This window comes from Sebastes fasciatus, chromosome 19, assembly GCF_043250625.1.
Source record: "Sebastes fasciatus isolate fSebFas1 chromosome 19, fSebFas1.pri, whole genome shotgun sequence".
In the NCBI taxonomy this organism is placed as follows: Eukaryota; Metazoa; Chordata; class Actinopteri; order Perciformes; family Sebastidae; genus Sebastes; species Sebastes fasciatus.
In genome coordinates, this window is record NC_133813.1 from 2194128 (window position 1) to 2219169 (window position 25042).

Here is a 25042-nt window from a genome sequence, read left to right on the forward strand (position 1 = left end):
GAGGAAAAACTGGCATGGCCATTTTCAAAGGGGTCCCTTGACCTCTAATCAAACAAACGTCCAAAAACTTTCCAAAAAAAAGTCTGAAAAAACCTGAAAAATGTCTGAAAAACAAAAAGTGTGAACAATGTCCAGAAAAATAAGTTTGAAAAAAGACTGAAAAAAAAGTCTGTAAAAAAAAGTCTTAAAAAAAAATCCGAAAAAGTCTGAAAAATATCTGAAAAACAAAGTGTGAATAATGTCAAAAAAAAAAAGTTTGCAAAAAGTCTGTAAAAAGTCCGAAAAAAAATTCCGAAAAGTCTGAAAAAAAAGTTTGAAGTCTGAAAAAAGTTTGAAAAAAAATCTGAAAAAAGTCTGAAAAGAAATTCCCGAAAAAAGTCTGAAAAAAAAGTTTGAAAATTAAATTCTGAAAAAATCCGAAAAAAGTCTGAAAAGAAAAATCCGAAAGTCTGAAAAATGTCCGAAAAACAAAAGTGTGAATAATGTCAAAAAAAAAAGTTTGAAAAAAGTCTGAAAAAAAATCTGAAAAACAAAGTCAGAATAATGTAAAAAAAAATGTAAAAATACTTACCAGACATGTCCACTTTATGATAATCACATGCAGTTTGGGGCAAGTCAGTCAAGTCAGCACACTGATGTTAATAAAGATTTATACCTGTTGTACATGAGCATGTAAAGCATCGTAAATCTGACCCACTAGAACAACAACACAAATACTCGATGTTTAAGAAATCATTTTATTATAATAAACATTTCCAGAACAGGTGCATTAGAAATAATACAGATACTGTATTCCTCTACGTACGTTAGATTATCCAACTTCAAACTGATGTTTCCTGCGTTTTCCTCGTTTCAACGCTCACACAAGTCAGCGTTTATGGTCCGTTTCATCCATCCAGAGTCCATCCAGTTTATATTCGTCTCGTCTGGGACAACACTGAGACAGAAGCGTCCTCTTCGTTATTAAAGTCTCTTTATTATTAGTTATACGATCCAGGACTGACTGCAGCTACGACTGGCCGGCTTTTCCTTTCCTGTTCCTCCCTCCGCTGTATCGGAAACTCTTCAGCGGGTTCCTCCCCGGGATGTTCTTCTACAACACATTAAATCAATCATTCTTTAACGCATCCTTTCATTCAAACCTGTGCATTGTTGTGTTTAATATGCAGTTCAGATTTCATTCTTTGTAAAAACAAACACAGACGGAAAACATATGAAGTAGACTAGAGAGACAGAGTTTGATCGTTGATAGTTAGATACAGGGCTAAAAAAATAATGATTCATTTACAGATTATTTTCTCAATCATTCAATTAAAGGGACTGTTTGTAACTTTCTAAGCGTATAAATGTACCGGGTCGGGACACATACGCGCTCACATATGCGCGTTCGCGTGTGGCCGCTGCCTCTCCTCCTCTGCGTGCTTGCCTTCACTCAGACAACGCGCACGTTCTTGCGTATTCGCTCCACCTCTCACGTGCATGCTGCTCACTCCACACTGCAGAAGAGTTAGTTTAGCTCTGAGAATATCTAGTGAATGTTCAGTGGACGTTTGTGCAGAAATAACTGCTGCAGCTCCTCCAGACCAACAGAGGTTTCCCGTGTCTTGTGAAGTGACGGGGCTCCGCAGAGAGAAACGTTATCGTCTCCGACCAAAACTCCGCTGTCCCGTTCCCTCCGGCCGCGGTCGGGAGGCTGAGGCGGGAAAAGCCAACACTAGGATCAGCATTGATTCATGGAGAGACCTTGGTCTGGTCAGCTAACATTACTGCCAAGCAGCTGAAATATAGAGTGATATTGTGCTTTTAGCTGACGTGTGTCTCCTCACTGTGTTGATCGATGCTCGTTCATGTGTATTTAGAGCGAGCAAGCGCGAGCCCGATGCTGACTTTCGTTGATTTCACGGCCACAGGTGTCGCTGTTAACAAGCATTTTCTGAAAGTTACAAATAGTCCCTTTACCATAATGCACCATTTCCCGCACAGTTTAACACCTGTGATAATCTGACTGAGCACATACCTGTTCTCCTCATCTTCCTGTTCTCCTGCGCTGTCGGCTATGTTTAGCTCAGTTTTAGTTTGCTGTCCTGCTGCTTTCAAGATGCTGGAGATGCTGAAAGTCTCTTCCTGACCAGGTAACATCTCCTCCGAGTGATAACACTCACGGGAAGTAAAAAAAACTAAAACGTTTTCTCTGAGAAGCAGTTAGCTGTTTCGTCCTGTAGAACCAGTCCGCGTTAAATCTGGTTCTTTAAAACAGAGGTTTGGTTTGTAATAATATCCCGCAGCTGGTCGACACCGAGGTGATTAATCTCTCTTCCCCTCTCCTCACTATCACCGCCACTCTCGTCAAAAGAAATGTAGTTTTGTTGTTTTCCCGCAATCAAGGCAGTAATAATAATAAAGATAAATAACAGCGTCAGTTCCACTAAAAGCGAGCTCTCTTCTGCTGCCAGCAGGCGGCGCTCCGTCTCACCTTGAAGCTGCTCTTGACGACTCCCTCCGGTTTCGGTTTCATCTTCCTCTTCCTCCGGTTCAGCAGCGGATTCACGGCGCCCTTCAGAGTCTCGGGGACTGGAGGAAATCAGAGAAGATGATGAGTTCTCTGTAACCAAGGACATTTTGAGGTACTTGTACAGTATTATTAATTATAAAATATTATTATTATCATTAGTTTATTTATATTTTTGTATCATTAATCTGAATCTGTGAAGTAACTAAAACTATAAAAGAGATGTAGTGGAGTAAAAAGTACTAAAAGGACAAAAATATTTGCAGAAGTATAAAGTACAATAGAAATACTCAAGTGTCCTTTTCATATGAAGTTGCACATGCATATGCTGTGTATTAACTGTTTTTTTCTTAAATTGTATTTCATTGAATTAAATAATATAATTTATAATTAAATAAATAATTAAATGTAATTTTTGTATATATCATCTGTTTTTATTTATTACATTATGGACCATTTTTGTGTCCTTAATAAAGTTATTATTATTTACAGTGACAATATTAATAGCAATGACTTTATTAAGGACACAAAAAAGGTCCATAATGTAATAAATAAAAACAGATGATATACTTCTAATTAATAATACTTATAATTATATTTTATGGTACTTTATACTTCTACTCTATTACATTTTGGAAGCAAATATTTTTAGTCATTTTTAGTACTTTTTACTCCACTAAAACTATTTTACAGTTTTAGTTACTTTACAGATTGAGATTAATAATACAAAAATATAAATAAAATACTACGATTATAATTATAATGACTTTAAAGACACAAAACAATATTTGTAAATAAAAACAGATGATATATACAAAAATGCAATTTAAAAAAAACAATTTATACACAGCATATACATATGCAACTTCAGAAGAAAACTTTACTTGAGTATTTATATTTTATGGTACTTTATACTTCTACTCCACTACCTTTTGGAAGCAAATATTTTTTATACTATATAAATATTTTAATTTTTTACTTTCAGAATATTAATATAAAAATATAACTCCACTAATAGATTAGGATGTATTATAGATTAAACTACCCAGCAGTATATATAAAGTCATTAAAATGATCTCCACCTTTACCAGCTGCAACATTAAAGCATCAATGATTAGAATATATATATAATATATATATTGTTCTGCACAATGAGTCCTTTCACTTTTGCTACTTTAAGTATGTGTTGAAGCGTCTTACTGAGGTACTCGGGTACGTTCCTCAGGTGCGGTTTGATGACGGCAGGATGGAGGTCTTTGTCGTGTCGGAGCAGCTGCAGGTCTCTGGGGTTGTCCTCAAAATATGTCTGAGAGACGGCAGATAAAACATCCGATCACTAAACGTCCTCACACACACACACTTCCTCCTCCTCCTCCTCCTCCGTTTCTCTCTCTCTCTCTCTCTGCAGACGATGGAGATCATCTCTCACCTTCAGTTTCTCGGAGTTGAGCAGCTCCTGTTTGATCTCCTTCAGTCTGGCCTCCTTCACTGCCTGCTTCGTCACAGACCGCATGGCGTCCTGCGAACAAAAAGAGTCATCAACCAAACATTGAAATGAACTGAAGTCTGAACTGATGCTCATTATAAGAGACTTCATGTCTTTGTTTTGACTCGTCACAGGTATGATGATGGTACTCACCCTGCACCTGTACCTGAAGCCTTCAATCTCCTCCATCTTAAACTCATAAGGTTTCAGAACAGATTCAGTATTATCTGAAACAAACAACGTACACGTTTCATATTAATACATAAACACGTTCTTTTCCTACTAAACAGGAAGGACCAGACACAGTTTACATGACACTTCACATATTCATTAGAAGAAGTCCTCGTTACCTCCGGTGAGCGCCTCCTCCACCTCCGACAGCAAATGGAGCTCCGTGTGAGAGATGAAAGACAGAGCGGTTCCTGGGTTGTCTGCTCTCGCCGTTCTACACAAACACAACCGTATCAGAGGTCGACTCTCATCAGAGATAAAACTGCTTCTTACTGCGTCTCAAAATAATCAAACAGAGCTGAAGTGAAACCCGACTCACCTTCCGACTCGGTGGATGTACGACTCGACGGTCGTGGGGAAATCAAAGTTGACGACGTTGGCGACATTTTGGAAGTCCACACCTCTGGAGACTCCGTACTCCTTGTCCTTCGTCCTTTAAAAACAGCATTCATACGTCACCAAAGACGTACAGTTTGGCTGTTTGATCACTTTATTTAATATCTGAAGAGCAGATTTACCTCTACAGATTCAGACTTTGTGAAAAAAGCAACATCTAAACATGCAGATTGAACAGAACTCACTTCCCTCCTCGCTCTGAGCTCTTCTTCTTCTTCCCTTTGCCTGCAGTCGTCTGCGGAGCGGCAGTGGGGTCAGCCAGACTCTGTTCATCTGTGGCGATGATGTAGTCGTAAAAGCCCTGGTTGAACTGGGTGATGATGTGACACCTAAAGGAGAGTGGCGAGAAACATCAATACGAACACAAAGAAAGAGGATTAACATTAATAATCTACTGTATAGATAACCGTCCTCTCTCACCTAGACTGGACGGGCAGCTCTGAGTTGAGGACGCAGGCAGGAATACCGAACTGCTCCATGAACAGTTTGAGTCTGTAGCATCGCTCCACGGCTCCAACGAACACCAGCGTCTTCCCCTGAACCAGACGCAGCTTCAGCAGCGTGTAGACCAGCAGGAACTTGTCCTCCTCCTCACACTTGATGCTGTACTGCTGCAGCTGGCTGCTGTCTGGCAGCTGAGAGCCCTGCAGCTTCAGGATCACCTGAGAGGAGAGACAGGTTTAACACTGACTGTACAGTATCTGTAATAATGATGACCAGCTCTCTAAGACTGTGAATGTGACCTTACAGGGTTGTGCAGCAGCAGCTCCTTTAAGGCCTGAACGTCCTCGGTGAGAGTAGCCGACATCAGGAACGACTGGTAGATCTTCGGCAGATGACTGTTAACACGCAACAAGATACAGAGGAAAGCTTCAGTTTAGGGGGAAGAGGGAAATAATCCATACAGCAAAGTATCGCCATATTTTGCGTGACAATATTGCATCGATTCACAGACGTCAAGTTCAAACAATTAACCTCTTAACAATCCGACGGCCCGCCTGCGGACCCGGACGCTATTTATTTCTCTTTCAGAGGTTGTAGCTCATGCAGCTTCTCATTTCCTGATTTTGTGCGTCCTCGTTTCCTCGTCTCATCCCATAGATCTCAGTGCTCCATCAATTCCTAAAATGCATTTCGAAGAGCGAAGAGGATTGCCAGAAGAGCTATAAGCGAGGATACACCAGTGTATAATCTCAAACCACGGCAGGACTCTACACATCTCACTGATCCTTTTGTTTTCACCAGTCGTCGTTATTTAAGACGATCAAACTGACTGACCGTCACCGTTTGTGTAGCGCCTCGTAAGGCGATGTTCTAACCACATTCCTTAATGACATTTCACCTTCATGTGTTTATTATTGAATGTAGGCTACATCAAATCCAACTGCTATAATCGTGACATTATGTTTACAGCCGCAAACAGCTAATTATGATATCACACAGTAAAACCACTCTGCAGCCTGCAGTTCAGTGTGTCCGCCTGTTTCACCTAAAATACATTGAAAAAAAAAAAAAAACTTAAAACAATATTATAAACGTTTTTTATCTCACTGCGACGACATTTACTGATGCATACGTTTACTGATGCATACGTTTACTGATGCATACGTTTACTGATGCATACGTTTACTGATGCATACGTTTACTGATGCATACGTTTACTGATGCATACGTTTACTGATGCATACGTTTACTGATGCATACGTTTACTGATGCATACGTTTACTGATGCACGTTGGAAGTAATGAATGAAATGCAGAAGAGGAAAATTAATCAGAAAACAACTTTTCTTTCTCTCATTCACAGCACCGCCGCGATGTTCTCCCTCTTCTAATGTTACAGCTCGCCTTCGCCATCTCTCTCTTTTTATCTTTTCTTTTTAAATGAGTCGTGGAGCCGACAGCAGAACCGCGGTACACGAGTTGAAGCAGCAGCGCTGTGTGTGTGTGTGTGTGTGTGTGTGTGTGTGTGTGTGTTTGACCAATCAGCGACGGTCATCTCTGTAAACTCCACCCCGAAAGTTCCTGTACTTTCAGAAAGTACTACTACCCTGGTCCCTGCTATCGAAACGCAATGAGTTCCTCAAAAGGTTCTTAGTTCAGGGGGAAAGTTCCTGCGGTGGAAACGGGGCTTATAACCACATTTTCAGCAGCAAGACAGCTGTTTTCAGATCAGTCACAAGCAAAGCATGTTGCTTAAACTCTACAAAGGCGACATGAGGCAACGCAACAGGCGTCCTCCATCGCCGCTATTCTTTGATGTCGGCTTGGTGTGTCTGGGCCTTTACAGCTTCATTAAACCAATATGTTTGTATCAACATTGAATTAAATTAAATAGCGCAGCAAAAAAAATGCTGCAGCACTTTTAAGACTTAGTTCATTGTTGTGGTTTCACAGCACATTTGCTGTTTTGGTTCAGTCTCAGACTCTCCACAAACACATTTTCAGGCAGCTGTTTTCAGCAAAAACGTTCTGATAAAGCCACCGTACACCGCCTGCTCAGCAACAAACAGCAGACAGACAAAGTTAGAGACTAGTTGGTGAACATAGTGGAGCATTTAGCAGCTAATGCCGAACTCACACTACACAACGTTAGCAACATCCTTCAAATGAAACAATCTGAGAAGGAAAAACATATTCTCATAAGCACACTCAGGCCATAACTGCTTAATTTTAAGGAGCCACAAGCCAAAAAATGTTGGGAATAAGTGCTTAAACTCTTCACTAAATGGGACGGTGATCTTTCTGGTGAATGAAAAGTCTTCGTGTTCTCACCACAACAAGTTCTTCAGGTCCGCCTCGAAGCCAAAAGAGAAGAGCAGGTCGGCCTCATCGACCACCAGCATCTCCAGGGACGAATGCAGGACCAGGTTCTGGGCGTTGAGGTGGGCGAGCACGCGGGACGGCGTCCCCACGACCACGTCGGGCTTCTCCATTAAGATTGGCCTGTTAAAACACGACCAGAGCGTCAACTACACACTAGTCATCTATATCTAGTTACACTGGATACAGATCCTGAGTGAGTGAAATGTGTACATGGACTGACCTCTGTGCCGACAGGTCAGCTTTCCCGGTGATGTCGGCCACTCGGACGTCCCTGGAGCAGTACGCCGTTAACTGTCTCATCATGGTCTGGACCTGCTGACCCAGCTCTTTGGATGGAACCAGGATCAGAGCTCTCACATCCTGCTCACGAACGCTCTGCAGACAAACAACGACAAACACAGAGTGAGCTGTCAGGAGGATGAAAATACGTAGACATGCATCATCACACAGGTAAAGTCTTTGGGTTCATGCACCCTGAAGTGTTTCCCCTCACCTGTTTGGAGGCCAGGATGCGCTGGATGACGGGTACAGCATAAGCTGCAGTCTTTCCAGATCCGGTCCGAGCTCGAGCCAGGAGGTCTTTCCCCTCCAGGGCCAGAGGGATGGCCTTCTCCTGGATCAGAGTCGGCTGGGACCAACCCAGATCTGCAACCGCCTACATCACAACAACAACAACACAGAGAGAAAGGACTGAACACTCACTTTTACTGCTGTTTGTAGATTGATTACTTCTTTAAGGTTTGATTTTCTTCCCAAAACATTTTGAAAAAGTATAATTCTAACAAACATTGAGATATTACTCACTTTTAACAATACCAGTTTTTCAGCAGATGGAATTTACATAATTAATTTGATTAATTTCGTAGCAAAATATCATATCAAATGATATGGCTTAAAAGAATACCCTCCTTTTATGCTTTTAGAGATACTGATTTTAAAACATATTTGACTATGATTAAAACTAAAAAAATCTAAATTGGCAAAAAAAGATTATTTAAACATTTCAAATTTATTAAAATTGTTTAACAGACCCTGATTATTTTTTCTTTATTATTATTGTTTATTCAACTTGTTTCCTTTCCTTAAATGTTTTCGTTGTAATTTATTTTATTTTTATAGTATTTTTATACTGTGAAATATATTTACTGATTATTTCTTTTGCTGAAATGTCTGAACATGTACTTTATGTAACTACTGTATTGAACTTTAGAAATAAAAATGGCAAAACCTATTAGATTATATAGACATTTCAGATTTATTCCAATTGTTTAACAGACCCTGATGTGTATATATATACATTATATAATATATAATATATAATATAATATATATTATATATTATATATAATATATATAATATAATATATATTATATTATATATAATATATATTATATTATATCCTACTCAGGTTACAGAATTTAATGTAACACCGGAAGTCGTTTTTATAGCTATTTTGACAGCTTTAATGTAAAATGTGTTGCATTAAACTGGATTTAGCATAAAACAAAACGTTTAAGGTCAAACTGAGAATGATGTAAACTCTACTATAGATATAAAAACACAGTTATTTGATATTTTCAGCAGGTTTAACGTTATTTAAAGCAGTTTAACGTTATTTAAAGCAGGTTTAATGTGTTTTTTAGCAGGTTTAATGTGTTTTTTAGCAGGTTTAATGTGTTTTTTAGCAGGTTTAAGGTGTTTTTTAGCAGGTTTAATGTGTTTTTTAGCAGGTTTAAGGTGTTTTTTAGCAGGTTTAAGGTGTTTTTTAGCAGGTTTACGGTGTTTTTTAGAAGGTTTACGGTGTTTTTTAGCAGGTTTAATGTGTTTTTTAGAAGGTTTAAGGTGTTTTTTAGCAGGTTTGCGTCTCTTTTCTTCGGTTTTTACTTCCAGCTGAAGGTTCAACGTTTCACTAACACTGTATTCCACATTAAGTGATCATGTTAAACGTGTTGTTACCTTTAGAAGACGGTCGTCTAATCCCATCTCATGGAACTGAATCCTCTCAGCGGCCATCTCTCCTCTCTAGCAGCTCACATGTGCGTCGCAACTGTTTGACGTCATGTTGCCTTCAAGTCCCTCCTCTAAAGATCCGTGTTCCCAGATTCTGCTTTTCTTCTTCTTCTTCTTAAATGAAATAAAACACATAAAATAAAAATGTAATAAAACAAATTAAATAAAAAATAATAAATAATTCGAAATATAATAAAGACATAAAATACATTATACAACAAAATAAAACACAATAAAATAAAAGACAATGAAATAAAGTAAAGTAAAGTAAAGTAAAATTAAATTAAATTAAATTGAATTAAATCAAAATTTTAAATTAAATTAAAACGTAAATTAAATCAAACGAAATAAAATGTATAAAACTGTAAAATATATAACAAAATTATAAAATTATAAAATTGTAAAATTAAATTCAATAAAATACAATTAAATTCAATTAATTTAATTTAAATAAAAAATTTAATTAAATTAAACGAAATAAAATTAAACGAAATAAAATGTATAAAACTATAAAATATATAACATAAAATAAAAAAATAATCAAATTAAACTAAATGTATCAAAATTAAATACAATTAAATTAGATTAAATGCTAAACTAAATAAATTGTTTCAAACTACAGAATATATAACATAAAATTAAAGAATAATAAAATTAAACTAAATTAAGTACAATTAGATACAATTAAATCAAATTAAACTGAATTAAATACAAAAAAAAAATGTCTGAAAACAAAGTTTGAAAAATGCTTGAAAAAAAGACTGAAAAATGTCTGAAAAATGTTGGAAAAAAAAGTTTGAAAAAAAAGTTTGAAAAACGCTTGAAAAAAAGACTGAAAAATGTCTGAAAAGAAAGTCTGAAAAATGTTGGAAAAAAATGCTTTAAAAAAGACTGAAAAAATTAAAAATTAAAAATTAAAAATTAAAAATTAAAAATTAAAAATTAAAAATTAAAAATTTAAATTAAATTAAATTAAATCAAATGTATAAAACAAAATTTAAAAAAAATACATTAACTGTACTTAAGTACAAATTTGAATGGACCTTGTAGTGAGATTGTTTACTCCATATTTCTCCCTGATTTCCTTCATTTGACCAGAAGATGGCGACAAAAACTTCACCAATGACTGAAGCACCAACGTCACACAGACCCTCATTATCAATTAAATATAAAAATAAATAACCCTCGATCATTTCAGCAGGACTGAAACACACAACACACACATGAAGCTGCGAATATCTCCATGAACACATACAGGTGGCTTTAACCACCCAGGCTAGTGGAGTCATGTGCACTGAGGAGGACTTGTTGAGAAGATGGTGCTGAAGATGAAGATGCCTGGAGGTGGATGCTCAGCAGCAGCAGCAGCATCAGCAGCAGGATCAGGACCAGCATCAACAGCAGCAGCAGCATCATCATCAGCAACAGCATCAACAGCAGCAGCAGCAGCAGCAGCATCCTCTGCATCCTCTCCATCCTCCCACAGCAAATAAATGAGTGAACATGGCCGCGGAGCAGCTCTTCCTGCAGCACCACTGAGACAAGGAATAAACAACACACAGGTACATTAAATAATAAACATATATAGGGGGGGAAATACTGGGCCTGTGTGATTTATTTCACATTTTAGAGGACTGTGGATGCATCTTGATTTCATAAAATGCTTTGATCCAGGAGTTAATGCAGATAGATGACAAAATATAATACATAATAAAATATATTATAGAGGAGTTTAAAAGTGTTATCATCCAACAGAACATTAAGGTTGAAGCTGAATCTTAAAGGAAAAATACCTTTATGTCACTTATTAGTATTTTTTATTGTTATATTAGATTTTAACATTTATTTATTTATATATAATTAAATTTATTATATTATTATTTTATTATTTATTATTATTTTTTGTATTTATTTTTTCTACTCTTATTTTTATTTATTAGTTGTTTTTTTTACTTGGTATTTTTCAGTGATTTGACATCATGCTACCTCAGTTTTTGAGTGATTCCATGTTTTGATAAATCATCTGTGCTCTTGTGTTTTTATTGTAGGAATTAATCAATTAATGCATTAATTCATTTAATCAGTCCGGACATGTGTCAGTCAGTCAACAGCATTTATTTATCTATTTGGTGTACAAATAAATAGAAAATGTATTTAAATTAAATATTGATGGAGTTAATCATTCTCGCTGTAGCCTGTTGATGGTCATAGCTTCAACCACAGGCAGACAGTCAGCCGAGTCTTCACCAAAATAAAGCCACAGGTTAATATTTGTTATATAATGATGAATTATTTCCATTTATTGCGATTCTATTTTATATTAAATTAAATTAAACTAAACTAAATTAAATGTATAAAACTATAAAATATATAAACAAAATTTAATTCAATAAATCACAATTAAATTTTATTAAATTGACTTAAATACAAAATCAAATTAAACTAAATTAAATTAAATTAAACTAAACTAAATAAAATGTATAACGCTATAAAATATACAAACAAATTATATTCAATAAATTACAATTAAATTAAACTAAATTGAATAAAATACAAAATTAAAATAAACTAAATTAAATTAAACTAAACTAAATAAAATGTATAAAACTATAAAATATATAACATAAAATTAAAAAATAATTAAATTAAACTAAATGTATTAAAATGAATTACAATTAAATTAAATTAAATTTTAATTTTAATTAAATTAAACTTAACTAAATAAATTGTATAAAACTACATAATATATAACATCAAATTAAAGGATAATAAAATTAAACTAAATTAAATCAAATTAGATTCCATTAAATCAAATTAAATTGAATTAAATAAAACAAATTAAATTAAAATTAAAATTAAATTAAATACAATGTATAAAACTTTTTTTTTAAAAATACATTAACACACACATAATGCTTTAATATTTCATTATAGAAATTAGAGAGATTTTTCTTCTCTGTTGTTTTTTTTCCAGATTAAATGGCGTTCATGTCCCGGTTCTCCCGGTCCAGGAGCAGCTCCAGGTCCCCGAACAGAAAGGACTCGGAGCGCGTCTCTCCGACCCTGAGCGTGTCCGAGCTGGAGAGGCTGCTGTGCACCGGGAAAACAGCCTGCAACCACGCAGACGAAGTGTGGCCACGACTTTATATAGGAGATCAGTGAGTTTACATAACACTCAACTCAGTGACACTTCATAATAATAATAATAATAATAATAATAATAATAATAATAATAATAAGTAAAATCTGCTACTGAAGTAAAAGTAGCAATAAAATAGTGCAGAAATACTTTGTTGCATTCAAAAAATAAATGTACACAAGTATGCACTTTTGGTTCAAAATATACTGAAAGTACAAAAAGGAAAAATACTCACGATGCAGAATAATAAATGACAAAATAAAATAAAATAAAATAAAATAAAATAAAATAAAATATACAACATTCAATAAAAGAATAATAAAATTAAACAAAATCAAATACAATTAAATACAATACAATTAAATGAAACCGAATTAAATTGAATTAAATCAAAATTTAAATTAAATTAAACTAAATTAAACTAAATAAATTGTAAAAAACTATAAAATATATAGCATAAAATTAAAGATTGATAAAATTAAACTAAATGAGATACAATTAAATCAAATTAAATTTTCAATTAAATAAAAAAAATAAAGTAGCAATAAAATAGTGCAGAAATACTCTGTTGCATTCAAAAAGTAAATGTACACAAGTATGTACTTTTGGCTCAAAATATAATAAAAGTACTAAAAGGAAAAATACTCATGATGCAGAATAACAAATGTTCTATTATTGGATTATTGATGCATTAAGCATCACAGCTGGTAAAGGTGGAGTTAATTTCAACTTTTTTACATACTGCCAGGTGGCCTAATCTCTAATTCATCATTTATTAATTCAATATTAAATCTAAAGGAACAGTGTGTAACATTTCGAGGAATCTATTGGCAGAAATGGAATATAATATTAATAAGTATGTTTTCACTCAAGCGTGGCTTTCAGGTACTTCATCCACCACTGCGTTTAATACAAATGTCCTGCAGTTATTGCATTCATTATTTGCATTGAATATAATATGAAATATCCATAAAATATAGTCAGGGGTCGTCAGTTTACTCAATGATAGAAAAGGAGTCCCCTTAAGGAAAAGGATTGGGAACCAATGATGTAATGCATGAAATAATGCAGGAGAAACTTTCCTCCTTCAGCAGATGAGAGTGAAAACAAACTGTACACATGCATCCTTCTGTACAGACTCGAACCCTGAAGCATCACAAGATAGTTAGTCAGCAGGCAGGTTCAGACAGGTAAAGATCGGGCAGATGCAGACGAGTCAATGTGGTGAAGAACTAGTGGAAATAAACTGGTTTACATTGTTGTATTGGTACTTGTACATCTGCATGTTGCTGCAGGCCTTTGTTTGTGTGAGTGTTTCACAAGTTTTTACTTCAACATATAAATGATACTGGGCTGTAAAAGTTTCCTCCTCTCTGTAGAGAAATCGCGTCAGACCGGCGTGAGCTGGCCAAGTTGGGCATTACACACATCCTCAACTGCGCCCAGAGCAAGTGGCGCGGTGGCGCCGAGTATTACGCCGGGATGAACGTCACCTATCACGGCATCGAGGCTCACGACTCCCCGACCTTCGACATGAGCGTCAACTTCTACCCTGCTGCTGAGTTCATCCACAAAGCCCTCACGAGTGGAGGTCAGTCCGACGACATGTGTGTGGATGTACATCCTTTATAATGTCTTGGCGGCATCTATGGCGATAAGCGGTAATAGCAGGCAAACAAACACGACTTTCAACCAGGAGACCGCTGTTAATGTCCCGTGTGAAGTAACGTTGACTTATTTTGTCAAGTCAGTCGTTAATCATGTGACTCGTCGGTATCGTCAGTCCTGTGAGTCGTTAGTCCCGTGAGTCATGTGAGTCGTTAGTATCGTCAGTCACGTGAGTCGTTAGTATCGTCAGTCCTGTGAGTCGTTAGTCCCGTGAGTCATGTGAGTCGTTAGTATCGTCAGTCCCGTAAGTCGTTAGTATTGTCATTCCTGTGAGTTGCTAGTCACGTGAGTCGTTAGTATCGTCAGTCATGTGAGTCGTTAGTATCGTCAGTCCCGTAAGTCGTTAGTATTGTCATTCCTGTGAGTTGCTAGTCACGTGAGTCGTTAGTATCGTCAGTCCCGTGAGTTGCTAGTCATGTGAGTCGTCAGTCCAGTGAGTTGCTAGTCATGTGAGTCGTCAGTCCAGTGAGTTGCTAGTCATTTGAGTCGTTACTCCCATGAGTTGCTAGTCATGTGAGTCGTTAGTGCCGTGAGTTGCTAGTCACGTGAGTTGTTAGTACCGTGACTTGCTAGTCATGTGAGTCGTTAGTCCCGTGAGTTGCTAGTCACGTGAGTCGTCAGTCCAGTGAGTTGCTAGTCATTTGAGTCGTTAGTCCCGTGACTTGCTAGTCATGTGAGTCGTTAGTCCCGTGAGTTGCTAGTCACGTGAGTCGTTAGTATCGTTAGTCCTGTAAGTCGTTAGTATTGTCAGTCCTGTGAGATGCTAGTCACGTGAGTCATTAGTCACGTGAGTCGTTAGAATCATCATTCCTGTGAGTCACGTGAGTTGCCAGTCAAGTGAGTCGTTTTAAAACTTTAAACCTTTCACAGTATGTTTTCAGTTAATTATAACATTTTGGTCGGCTAAAATGTCTTATACAGCGTTCGGTTGTACTTAGCTCCACCCTTTCATGTCAATTCTGGTTGCAAGAAACCAAGATGGCGATGACGTCACATAAATGTATAAACGTGAATAACTTCCGAACCAGATTTAATTAATATTTTGTGTGTGTTTGTAGGTAAAGTGCTGGTCCACTGCACTGTGGGAGTGAGCCGCTCAGCCACGCTGGTGCTGGCCTACCTGATGATCCGACAGAACTTGACGCTGGTGGAGGCCATCAAAACCGTCAAGGACCACCGAGGCGTCATCCCCAACCGAGGTTTCCTCCGCCAGCTCAACGGCCTGGACGGCATCCTGAGAGAGAGCCGTAAGACGTCGCCGCAGAGCTGAAAACACACATTCACACACACACCTGAGGTAGCAGCTAGACTGGTTACACTGGGGGAGGTAATGGGACCAGGAGCAACTGGTGGGTTTCTAAATGGTAGCAGGCGATTGACTGATAACTTCAGACTCAATCCATTCATTTTTATTTATTTATTTCATATTTTTTATTTGTGTTTGAGCCTCTGGAACAACACCAGCGCTGGATGGTAAAACTCTCCAGTGATGTCCTTTAAGATATTACATATGTTTACTGAGGAAACCCATTAATTAATAATTCATTTAAGTCAATTCTAATCAGTTTTATCGATTTAATTCAACCTGTGACGAGCAGTCTCTTCTTATACCAGAGTAAAGTTTTTCACTTTTTAATAAAACTTCAGACCATTCCACTTGAACCTGACGTTTTACTGCCACTGTACCTGCAGAAAAGTATAAAAACAGAATCCGTGGTAGCTATAATACACTGCAGGAATCCTTAACAAGTCCCGAGGTCTCATCTCTGGATGGTGCATGTTTTTCTTGTTTCAGGAAATTTCTAGAAATGTGTCGACGACTCTACAAAGGACTTAAAATGAGCTGAATTATACTGGAAGTATAGATGAAATAAGATCATCTCACTGGTACATTTGCGAACCAAAAAAAAATCCTGCAAACTGTCAGTCACTTGAACTCACCATATTAACATGACTATAAGGAACTTTCATTTTGTGTTGATTTTGGCGGCCAGAAGTCAAAGTTGATTTATTCGTCACGTAACTTCCGCACTTAAGTTACGCAACTTTCAGTGTTATTTTAGCCCAAACCGCAATCTTTTCCTAAACGTAACTAAGTAGTTTTTGTCACGTAACTTCCGTTGTTAAGTTACACCACTTTCGGTGTTATTTTAATCCAAACCGCGACCTTTTCCTAAACCTAACTAAGTAGTTTTTGTCACGTAACTTCCATACTTAAGTTACGCAACTTTCAGTGTTATTTTAGCCCAAACCGCAATCTTTTCCTAAACCTAACTAAGTAGTTTTTGTCACGTAACTTCCATACTTAAGTTATGCAACTTTCTGTGTTATTTTAGCCCAAACTGCAATCTTTTCCCTAAACCTAACTAAGTAGTTTTGTTGCCTAAGCCTAACCAAGTCGATCTTTTCCTAAACCTAACTATTTATTTTTTGTCACCTAACTTCCGTGCTTAAGTTACACAACTTTGAGTGTTATTTTAGCCCAAACCGCACTCTTTTCCTAAACGTAACTAAGTAGTTTTTGTCACGTAACTTCCATTGTTAAGTTACACCACTTTCGGTGTTATTTTAATCCAAACCGCGACCTTTTCCTAAACCTAACTAAGTAGTTTTGTTGCCTAAGCCTCACCAAGTCGACCTTTTCCTAAACCTAACTAAGTAGTTTTGTTGCCTAAGCCTAACCAAGTCGATCTTTTCCTAAACCTGACTAAGTAGTTTTTGTCATGTCTCTTCCATACTTAAGTTACGCCACTTCTGGTGTTATTTTAACCCAAACCACGACCTTTTCCTAAACCTAACTAAGTAGTTTTATTTTGAAAAGACTGGAGTCACGAAAAAAAAAAAGGTTAATTCGTGTTTATGTACACGAATCAAATAGATTCAATATTATTTACATTTCATGAACTGCTGTGAGACTGTGTTGGTCCAAAATGTTAAAATGCTCATCTGAAATAATTTAGCTTATTTTTACATACAGATAATTCTCCTAAAAAGATCATCAATCAACACTAATGCAGTAAAAGACAGAACTCTTTGTACTAAAGATATAAATAAAACATTATTTATTGAGTTTAAAGGTTCATTGTCGACATGGGAAATGTTAATTTCACTTTTTGTTCAAATATTTTTATATAACGTAATAACAATATTTATCAAAAAGCATCAAGGAAATCATATATGACTATTGGGTTAGTTTATTATAATGTGGCTTTTTTGTGTACTAACATTGTCATGGAAAGCATGATAACCAATTTAATCATAATTAATTATATGCTGATGATATGCATGTATATAAACGGAAGAAAATAACATTTATATTACTTGCATATACTTGTTTTTTTGACAGAAACGTCATTAATAAAGTGAACACAAGTGATCGACCGGGTGCAGGATTCAACAATAGACCAAAATAACTGGTTGAAATGGAGATTACAGTATTGCCACTGGCCTCTAGTGCTACCAGTAAAATAATGAGAGAGCTATTGTTTTCTCATTTTAGAGATATTGCCTGCAGTGTTCCTATCGTGCAGCCTGGAGCTCAGGGTTGGGATTCAAGGGGCCCCAATGCTTTATTTTGTGTGGACCCACCTGGTTCTGTCCACGCATGGGCTATACTGTCTTTTGTATTCCAAATTGGAGGTTTAAACCCGCAACACCAGCCCTCAGAAAGACGACTCTTGCTCAGTGATTCTTCCCCGTAGTTCTAAAGTCTTTGCAGGTCTTCCCTCGACTTACTTTTTCTACATTCAGCAAGTGTCATTAAGTGCTCTGAACAACTCACACACTAGTTGTAGCCCAGGTCTAAACCAGCACAGTTATGTAGCCTGTTGATTATTATTGTACTACAGTGTTGTCACAATCTGTACACAATGTTTATCTGTGACGAGTTTGTGAATAGCAACATATTGTATACTACGATTTCTGTTCAAGTTCAATGTATTGTTTCAATCCAATGTATTTCAAATAATCACAGACTTTTTCTTTTATTAGATATCTTGTGTGTGATGATCTGAAATTCATCCAGTAGAGAGGACACTACGCCCATTTGGACGGGATTGGTATTATAGGTGGAGGTGGAGGTAACAGACATGGACATTCAGCAGGACAACTTTAGGCAAAGATTCTGCATGAGGTGAATTTGAGTCAAAAATCACACTCCTTTTCGGAGTCATAACTCAGTGAAATCTGAACACACAGACACAAAACACATTTTTTTAGATTCAATGTGACTTACCATTCCCGGGGATATATTATATCTGATGTCCATCAGGAATAAACGTCCATAAATCCGCTTGGAAATCTTAGAGAAAAAGACGCTTCAGACCTTCATTGAGAATCAGCACATTTTTAAGTTTTCTTCAGTATAAAATTAAATCAGTGATAGTTGTCTGTACATGCATGGGTTCACTGTAAACAGGAGGTGCTAATAGATAATTCGGCATACTTTTAATGGTAATTTGCAAAAAAAAGAGGCTTTAAAAAGGGCTCAAAAGAGAATAGTAGTAGCCTACTTACCTGTAGCTGCAACCGTATATTTGTTGAGCTTTTTTTTATGGAAATAACTCCAAGACACACTTTAAAATACAAGAATGTGACTTAAATTACAAGAGGACCAGCCAGTTCACATAAAAACAGTAGAATTTCAGTAGAAACTCACCCCACCTCCCCTAGAGAAATAAATCCAGTCCGAATGGTGCTTCAGACTTTGACGAGGCTATTAAACAACTTCCAGTCCGGTGTATCACTTCAACTTTACAGTGACTGTTAGCTGTCCAGAGTCGTAGACTAATCTAAGTGATAATTTAAAGATGCAGGCACAAGAAGCATTTAGTGCAGACGTGCAGTGGGAGAAAATACCACAAATGTGCCATTGCAAAAGCTACCAACTGCCTGGATGTCAGGAGAGTGCACCGTGTTCAGCGCTGCACGCCTCGAGTCTTGCAAAGTCTTTTGTCTCGGTGTTAAGTGAGGCTTGTGTTCTCAAGCTGATGAAAAACAGAAGATCCAATGCTGAAATTCAAGCCAGCTTTTCAAAATGTTATTATTATTATTGATTACCTCAAGTACCAAACACATGTTTAGTGACTGGTGGTCTTCGTCTGTGCTGTTTTAACACCACCATGATGAAGTATACAGGTAAACTTTGCTCAGCTCATATGCAGAAAAATGTAAATAAAAAGCTGATTTGTGGATTTGTACAGTCCGTGGAGATTTAAAGGTATAGTTTGAATATTTTGGAATTAAGCTCAATCGCTTTCCTGCCGAGAGTTAGGTGAGAAGATCGATTCCACTCGTGCGCTAAGTATGGAGCTGAGGCGGGAGGCGATTAGCTTAGCTTAGCATAAAGACTGGAAGCAGGGGGAAACTGCTAGCTGCTAGTTTTTACATTTCTGTTTGTTACAGATTAAACAAACAAGAAGTTTCAGGCTGCTACGCCTTTCAAAGTGTGTGTTTACCAACCCGGTCTCACGGGAAGGAGTATAAATACCACGACATTACACGGACATTCTGTACCCATTTTAGCGCTTTCGCCTGTCATTCGCACGCCACGAAAACGTCCGTAGTTAGGTTTAGGCAAGAAAACTAGTTACTTAGGGTAAGGGAAAACGTCATGGTTGGACTTAAAATAAGTAAGTAAACTAAGTAAAACACGTACGGGAACAACTACGGAAAACACTTGACAAGCGTCACTAACGTAACTTACGAAACAAAACACCGGTCAACAACGGTCTCGAACTCCGGTCTTCTGGTTAAAAGTCTGGTACAGGATACCTGGTGTACAAACGACACGCGGAAATCAAGAAAGGCGTACTTATTGCACGCTAAACGCCTTGCGCATTATCGTGGCATTTATACGTCTTTTCGTGCGAACGGGCTGGTGTTTACAAACAGCAGCGGTTTAACGGTCATTTTTGAAACGATGGGTCTTTGATCACATTCTCTAACAGACACTCTAACAGAGGTTTGACGTTTTTCGTTGGCGGAAATGACGCTAGCAGATTTGTATCAGTTCTAGCTAACTAGGTTGTGTAAGTTGGCTGAAAGCTGACTTTTTAACGTTTCCAGATGACTCGTTTCAACACAAGAAACCTTTAAAAAGGCTCTGAAATATGCACCTGATGGCAATATACAAATATCATGCTAAAAAAAAGGCTAACGCTAAAATGTCCCAAGTAAAAAAGCAGCATCCTCACCAGTCGATGATCCACTTTAGAGATGTTGGTAGCCTTTTTTTTTTTTACTTTGGAAAGGGCCAGGCTAGCTGTTTCTCTCTGTTTCCAGTCTTTATGCTAAGCTAAGCTTAGCTAATCGCCTTCATAGCCTACTTACTGCACAGCAACCGGAAGACGTATAAATACCACGACATTACACGGACATTCCGTGGGTCATGAGTACGCATTTCAGCGTGTCATTTGTACGCCACTTTTCGATGTCATTTGTGCGTCACGCAAATGTCCGCAGTAAGGTTTAGGCAAAAAGACTTCTTAGTTAGGGTAAGGGAAAACTTACTAGAGTACACTAAGCAAAACACGTACGGAAACGACTACGGAAAACACGTAAGTGGTCTTTCTCGCTTTTTATACTACATCATTAACTCTTACCGTAGCATTTATACGCGGATGCGTTTACATCGCAGTCAGTTCAGGATACACGGCGTACAAATGACTCGCGGAAATCAAGAAAGACGTACACGCTAAACGCTGTGCACGATCTCATCTAACTCTCGCCAAGAATGCGATTATTCCCCAAAAAATGTCAAACTATTCCTTTAAAGAGTGTTTTGTATCATGGCCTTGGAAAGTTTAAGGGACAATGTGTTTGCATTGTGTGTTAAATTAATACCCGTTTGCATCATAGCTGGCTACTTGGGGACCAAACGATGACCCCGAGGGGCCACATCGGACCCCTTATCGCATGAAAGATATTTTCATGAGATCCTGGATATTTTAAATCGGACTAAAACTCCTCCTCTTGTTACGTTTTGTGTCAGGAAAACAGAGACTTCCTTTGCTACGACTCTGTTAAATACCACGATGTCCCGGTGCAGCAGAATCTGCCTTTTTTTCCAGAAGCGTTCCACTCAGTTAAAACACTTATAAAACAGGTGAACTATCTATCGGTGGATATTTTTTTGGACGGGGCCTCTTTAACCGTAACGATCTTTACCTTTTGCTGTATTGGATCTGTATGTTTTGTATTTTTGTGGTTTTACTGTGCCGTGGTTGGTCGTTGGTCTCACTTCCTGTTTATATTCTCGTAATGCGGTTGTTTTCTTACAGAGACCTTTCTATAGGAAAACTTGAATTCTTTTGAATTTATTTTTGTATCACTCTCTTTGTTGAAGGAGAATCAGGCAAAGGAGATGTTGATGCCTTAATCTGTGTACGTCAAGTTTAGACTTTTGTTTCTATGTTTTTATTGTAAATAACACTGAGCATTGATAACTTTGTTTTGATAAATTCTGTACTTAATCGGAAATAAAAATAAAAAAAACTTCTCTCAGAGCCGTTGTAGCTACTGTATTTTATATTAAATAGACGTTACTGCACTACATCTCCACATAACCCTCTGAGACCTGTTTTTGTCTGTTTTTAGCGGGGTCCAGGGGGTCTTTAGGGGGAGATAGCAGGTCAACAGTAGATGTCACATAGAATTGGTGTACATCATCTGAAAGCTGGACACCTGAAGATTAATTTGAGATGCAGCTCAGCACTGTGAGTCAAGTTGTTTTAGTCAGAAATCAGATATAAACATGAATTAATTAATCAAAATAAAAAGTGTGAAAGGATTTAGAATATTATGATAGAAGTGTATGATGGTCATCCCCATGCTCTATTATGTCTCTTAAGTTGTTGCAGCAATTTTGGGGTTGATACCATTTGTTACACAGATTTAGTGCTAAATTTAAACATTTTTTACCGCTCGAGGATTGATAAAAAATCTTTCCAAAATCCAACATTAAAGGTCCCATATCGTGCTCATTTTCAGGTTGTATTTTGTGTTTCTTCTAGAACATGTTTACATGCTGTAATGTTAAATAAAACAACTTTATTTTCCTCATACTGTCTGCCTGAATATACCTGTATTTACCCTCTGTCTGAAACGCTCCGTTTTAGTGCATTTCAACGGAATTGCGTTGCTAGGCAACAGTTTGGGTCCATGTTTACTTCCTGTCAGCTGATGTTATTCACATACACTGCAACAGGAAATAAACTGGGACACATTTAGAATGTTTACGTTTAAAACCGTGTAATGGTCTAAATATTGTACATTTGTGACATCACAAATGGACAGAAAATCCTAACGGCTTGTTTCAAACGCACAATTTATGAATACGGGCTGTGTGTATTTCTCCGTATGTTGAGTGTTTTGATAGTTTAACAGTATTTATATAGCACTTAAACCTGCTTTATAATATAAAAGACCTGAAAATCTCACTTTTACAATATGGGACCTTTAAGACACTAAGACGTTGATGAACACCATAGAAAAAGCCATGAAGACTATTCATCAGTGAAACACAAAATAAGCTTTCAGTTTGTTTTATTGACACCATCAGCATCATTTTATTCAGATGTTGTTAACAAATGTGGTCCTCAAAGAACAGAGTACAAGTACAAAATATTACACAACGAATGTGGTTAATTAGGGATACATCTGACAGGAGAACAGGCTGAACTGAAGGAGATTTGTCACACTATAGTTGACCACTGGCAGCGATGGCAACCGTGGCTGAAGTTTTGCCGTCCTTTGAGCCTACCGCCTCCATCTTCTTGACAATTTCGATGCCCTCCACAACTTTGCCAAACACCACGTGCTTCCCGTTCAGCCTGGAGAGGAGAGACGAACATCTGAAATGAGCTGAAACTGATGATTAAACCTGAAACCAGCAGCACACGAGTCAAAGTGGAGCTTACCAGTCAGTACCAGCTGTGCAGATGAAGAACTGGGATCCGTTGGTGTTTTTCCCGGCATTAGCCATGGACAGTGTGCCGAGTCCTCCGTGCTTCAGCTGGAAGTTCTCATCATCAAACTTGTCTCCATAGATGGATTTACCTCCAGTTCCATCGCCTTTGGTAAAGTCCCCACCCTGAAAAAAACAAACAAAAAAAGGCTTAGTTGACTCAGGAAACGAGGAAACAGGACAACTTTCTTGCCTTCACTGTACCTGGCACATGAATTTGGTGATGATTCGGTGAAACTTGGAGCCGGCGTAGCCAAAACCTTTCTCTCCGGTGCACAAAGCACGGAAATTTTCTGTAAAATAAAGACACTTTATTAAATACAAAAAATTACAGGTCCATGTCACCAGTAATGAGCATTATTTATTGTCTCAAACTCAAACCACCTGAGGTCACCAGTCCGGCTGTTGTACTTCATTTTTTTCTTTTGCAACAATCATTTTCAACTCCCTCTGAACCTGTAATATCAGCTTTGCATGTACAGTGGAGTAATGCTGCTGATATGTACCCCTCCTATACAGCAGCAACATCGCTTAGTGTGTCTGTGCTAATTCTGTCTCTCTTTGTGGTTGTTTTGTGTCTCTTTGTGGTTGTTTTCAGTGTCTTTGTGGTTGTTTTGTCTCTCTTTGTGGTTGTTTTCAGTGTCTTTGTGGTTGTTTTGTCTCTCTTTGTGGTTGTTTTGTGTCTCTTTGTGGTTGTTTTCAGTGTCTTTGTGGTTGTTTTGAATCTCTGTGGTCATTTTGCGTCAAAGAGATGTGTTCGAGACCCCTGCTTTAGAGACTATGACAATAGAAACTACTTTATGCACAAAGGAAGCACATAGACCATTTTTCTTCTTCTTCTACTCTTACTTCCTCCTACTTATTAATCATAGCAGTGGTAGCATTCCTTGTACCATGGTTTACACTCTCGTTTGGCTCTGCAACTGGTTATTCAGGCTCTCACACCCTGATTCATCCACAGCTCCGCCCCATATTCTGATAAAGTCTCAGGTGAGGATTAATAGCCAATCATAAACCCTTTTAAGGTGAGTGGAAAAAGCCAGAGCAGCAGCTCTGTGGTTACTGCTGCATGCTTTCTCCTCATTGTCAAAGCTCACCTACCTGCAGTCTTTGGGACCATATCAGCCCGCAGCTGCAAAACACAAACACTGGCTTTTTACTAATCACACAGACGGATGCAAAATACATTTCATAGCTGTCCATTTTAAACCTTAATAAAATTACCATACTTGAAATAAACTGAGGTGACAAAAGTTAAGTAAATAGTCTGATGTTTATCTTACCTCCATTTCAATCCTGCCAGCCGGAGTTCCATCGATAGTGATGTCAAAGTAAACTCTTGGCATTGCCATGTTGATAAACGCGCTTGTGATATGGTTATGAGGGGAAAACACACTTGAATGAACAACGCGTCAGACACACTTTATCTCTTCAGGTCTGTATTTATGTGAGTCTATGCACCGGTGATGTAAAGGCTGCTGACAGCCAATCACAGACAGGTTCGTCTTGAAGGCTCAAGAATGGACCAATAGGAATGAAGATGGTCTGCTGGTAACATTACTCCCAGGGCGGAGCAATGACCAGGCGGACTGGTTTCTGTCGAGAAAATCAGCCATTCCAAAGCACTCGTGTACAAACGTGTTAGAATCCAACACACCCAAAGTAAAAGGTGAAGTTCAATGGCCTTTCAGTGGAGGGGGGGAAGGGAGGTAGTGAACTCATCTCATGTGGAAATAACCAAACTTTGCTTTCCAATTTGCTTATTTTTCTATCAAAATCTTGAAAATATGAGTTGTGTTTTTATATGTTGTC

The 25042-nt window shown here is 37.5% G+C and overlaps 3 protein-coding genes across 4 annotated transcripts; 1 reads left to right on the forward strand and 2 right to left on the reverse strand.

The window, feature by feature from the left end:
- Nucleotides 1-726: 726 nt before the first annotated feature.
- ddx56 (DEAD (Asp-Glu-Ala-Asp) box helicase 56) lies at nt 727-9560 on the reverse strand. Its single transcript, XM_074618430.1, has 14 exons — nt 9405-9560; nt 7941-8102; nt 7668-7822; nt 7397-7567; nt 5371-5461; nt 5043-5284; nt 4808-4951; nt 4546-4659; nt 4346-4440; nt 4149-4222; nt 3939-4028; nt 3710-3815; nt 2474-2571; nt 727-1093 (listed from the first exon to the last, which is right to left on the reverse strand). Exons 1-14 carry the CDS (start codon nt 9459-9461, stop codon nt 1010-1012), a joined length of 1683 nt encoding a protein of 560 aa, XP_074474531.1. The 5' UTR covers nt 9462-9560; the 3' UTR covers nt 727-1009.
- A 985-nt stretch (nt 9561-10545) lies between these two features.
- On the forward strand, nt 10546-21770 carry dusp26 (dual specificity phosphatase 26). 2 transcript variants are annotated; one of them, XM_074617527.1, is made up of 5 exons: nt 10546-11020; nt 12433-12616; nt 13977-14188; nt 15324-15512; nt 18256-21770. In XM_074617527.1, the coding sequence occupies exons 2-5, from the start codon at nt 12438-12440 to the stop codon at nt 18276-18278; spliced, it is 603 nt and encodes a 200-aa protein (XP_074473628.1). In that variant the 5' UTR covers nt 10546-11020; nt 12433-12437; the 3' UTR covers nt 18279-21770. The 2 variants fall into 2 exon arrangements, with proteins under 2 accessions (XP_074473628.1, XP_074473627.1); XM_074617526.1 differs by lacking the exon at nt 18256-21770 and having other exon boundaries at nt 10573-11020; nt 15324-15915.
- Nucleotides 21771-22792: 1022 nt separating this feature from the next.
- Nucleotides 22793-24699, reverse strand: LOC141757201 (peptidyl-prolyl cis-trans isomerase-like). The gene is made up of 5 exons (XM_074617529.1): nt 24514-24699; nt 24332-24362; nt 23435-23523; nt 23184-23356; nt 22793-23096 (listed from the first exon to the last, which is right to left on the reverse strand). The coding sequence occupies exons 1-5, from the start codon at nt 24580-24582 to the stop codon at nt 22964-22966; spliced, it is 495 nt and encodes a 164-aa protein (XP_074473630.1). The 5' UTR covers nt 24583-24699; the 3' UTR covers nt 22793-22963.
- Between the last annotated feature and the right edge of the window lie 343 nt (nt 24700-25042).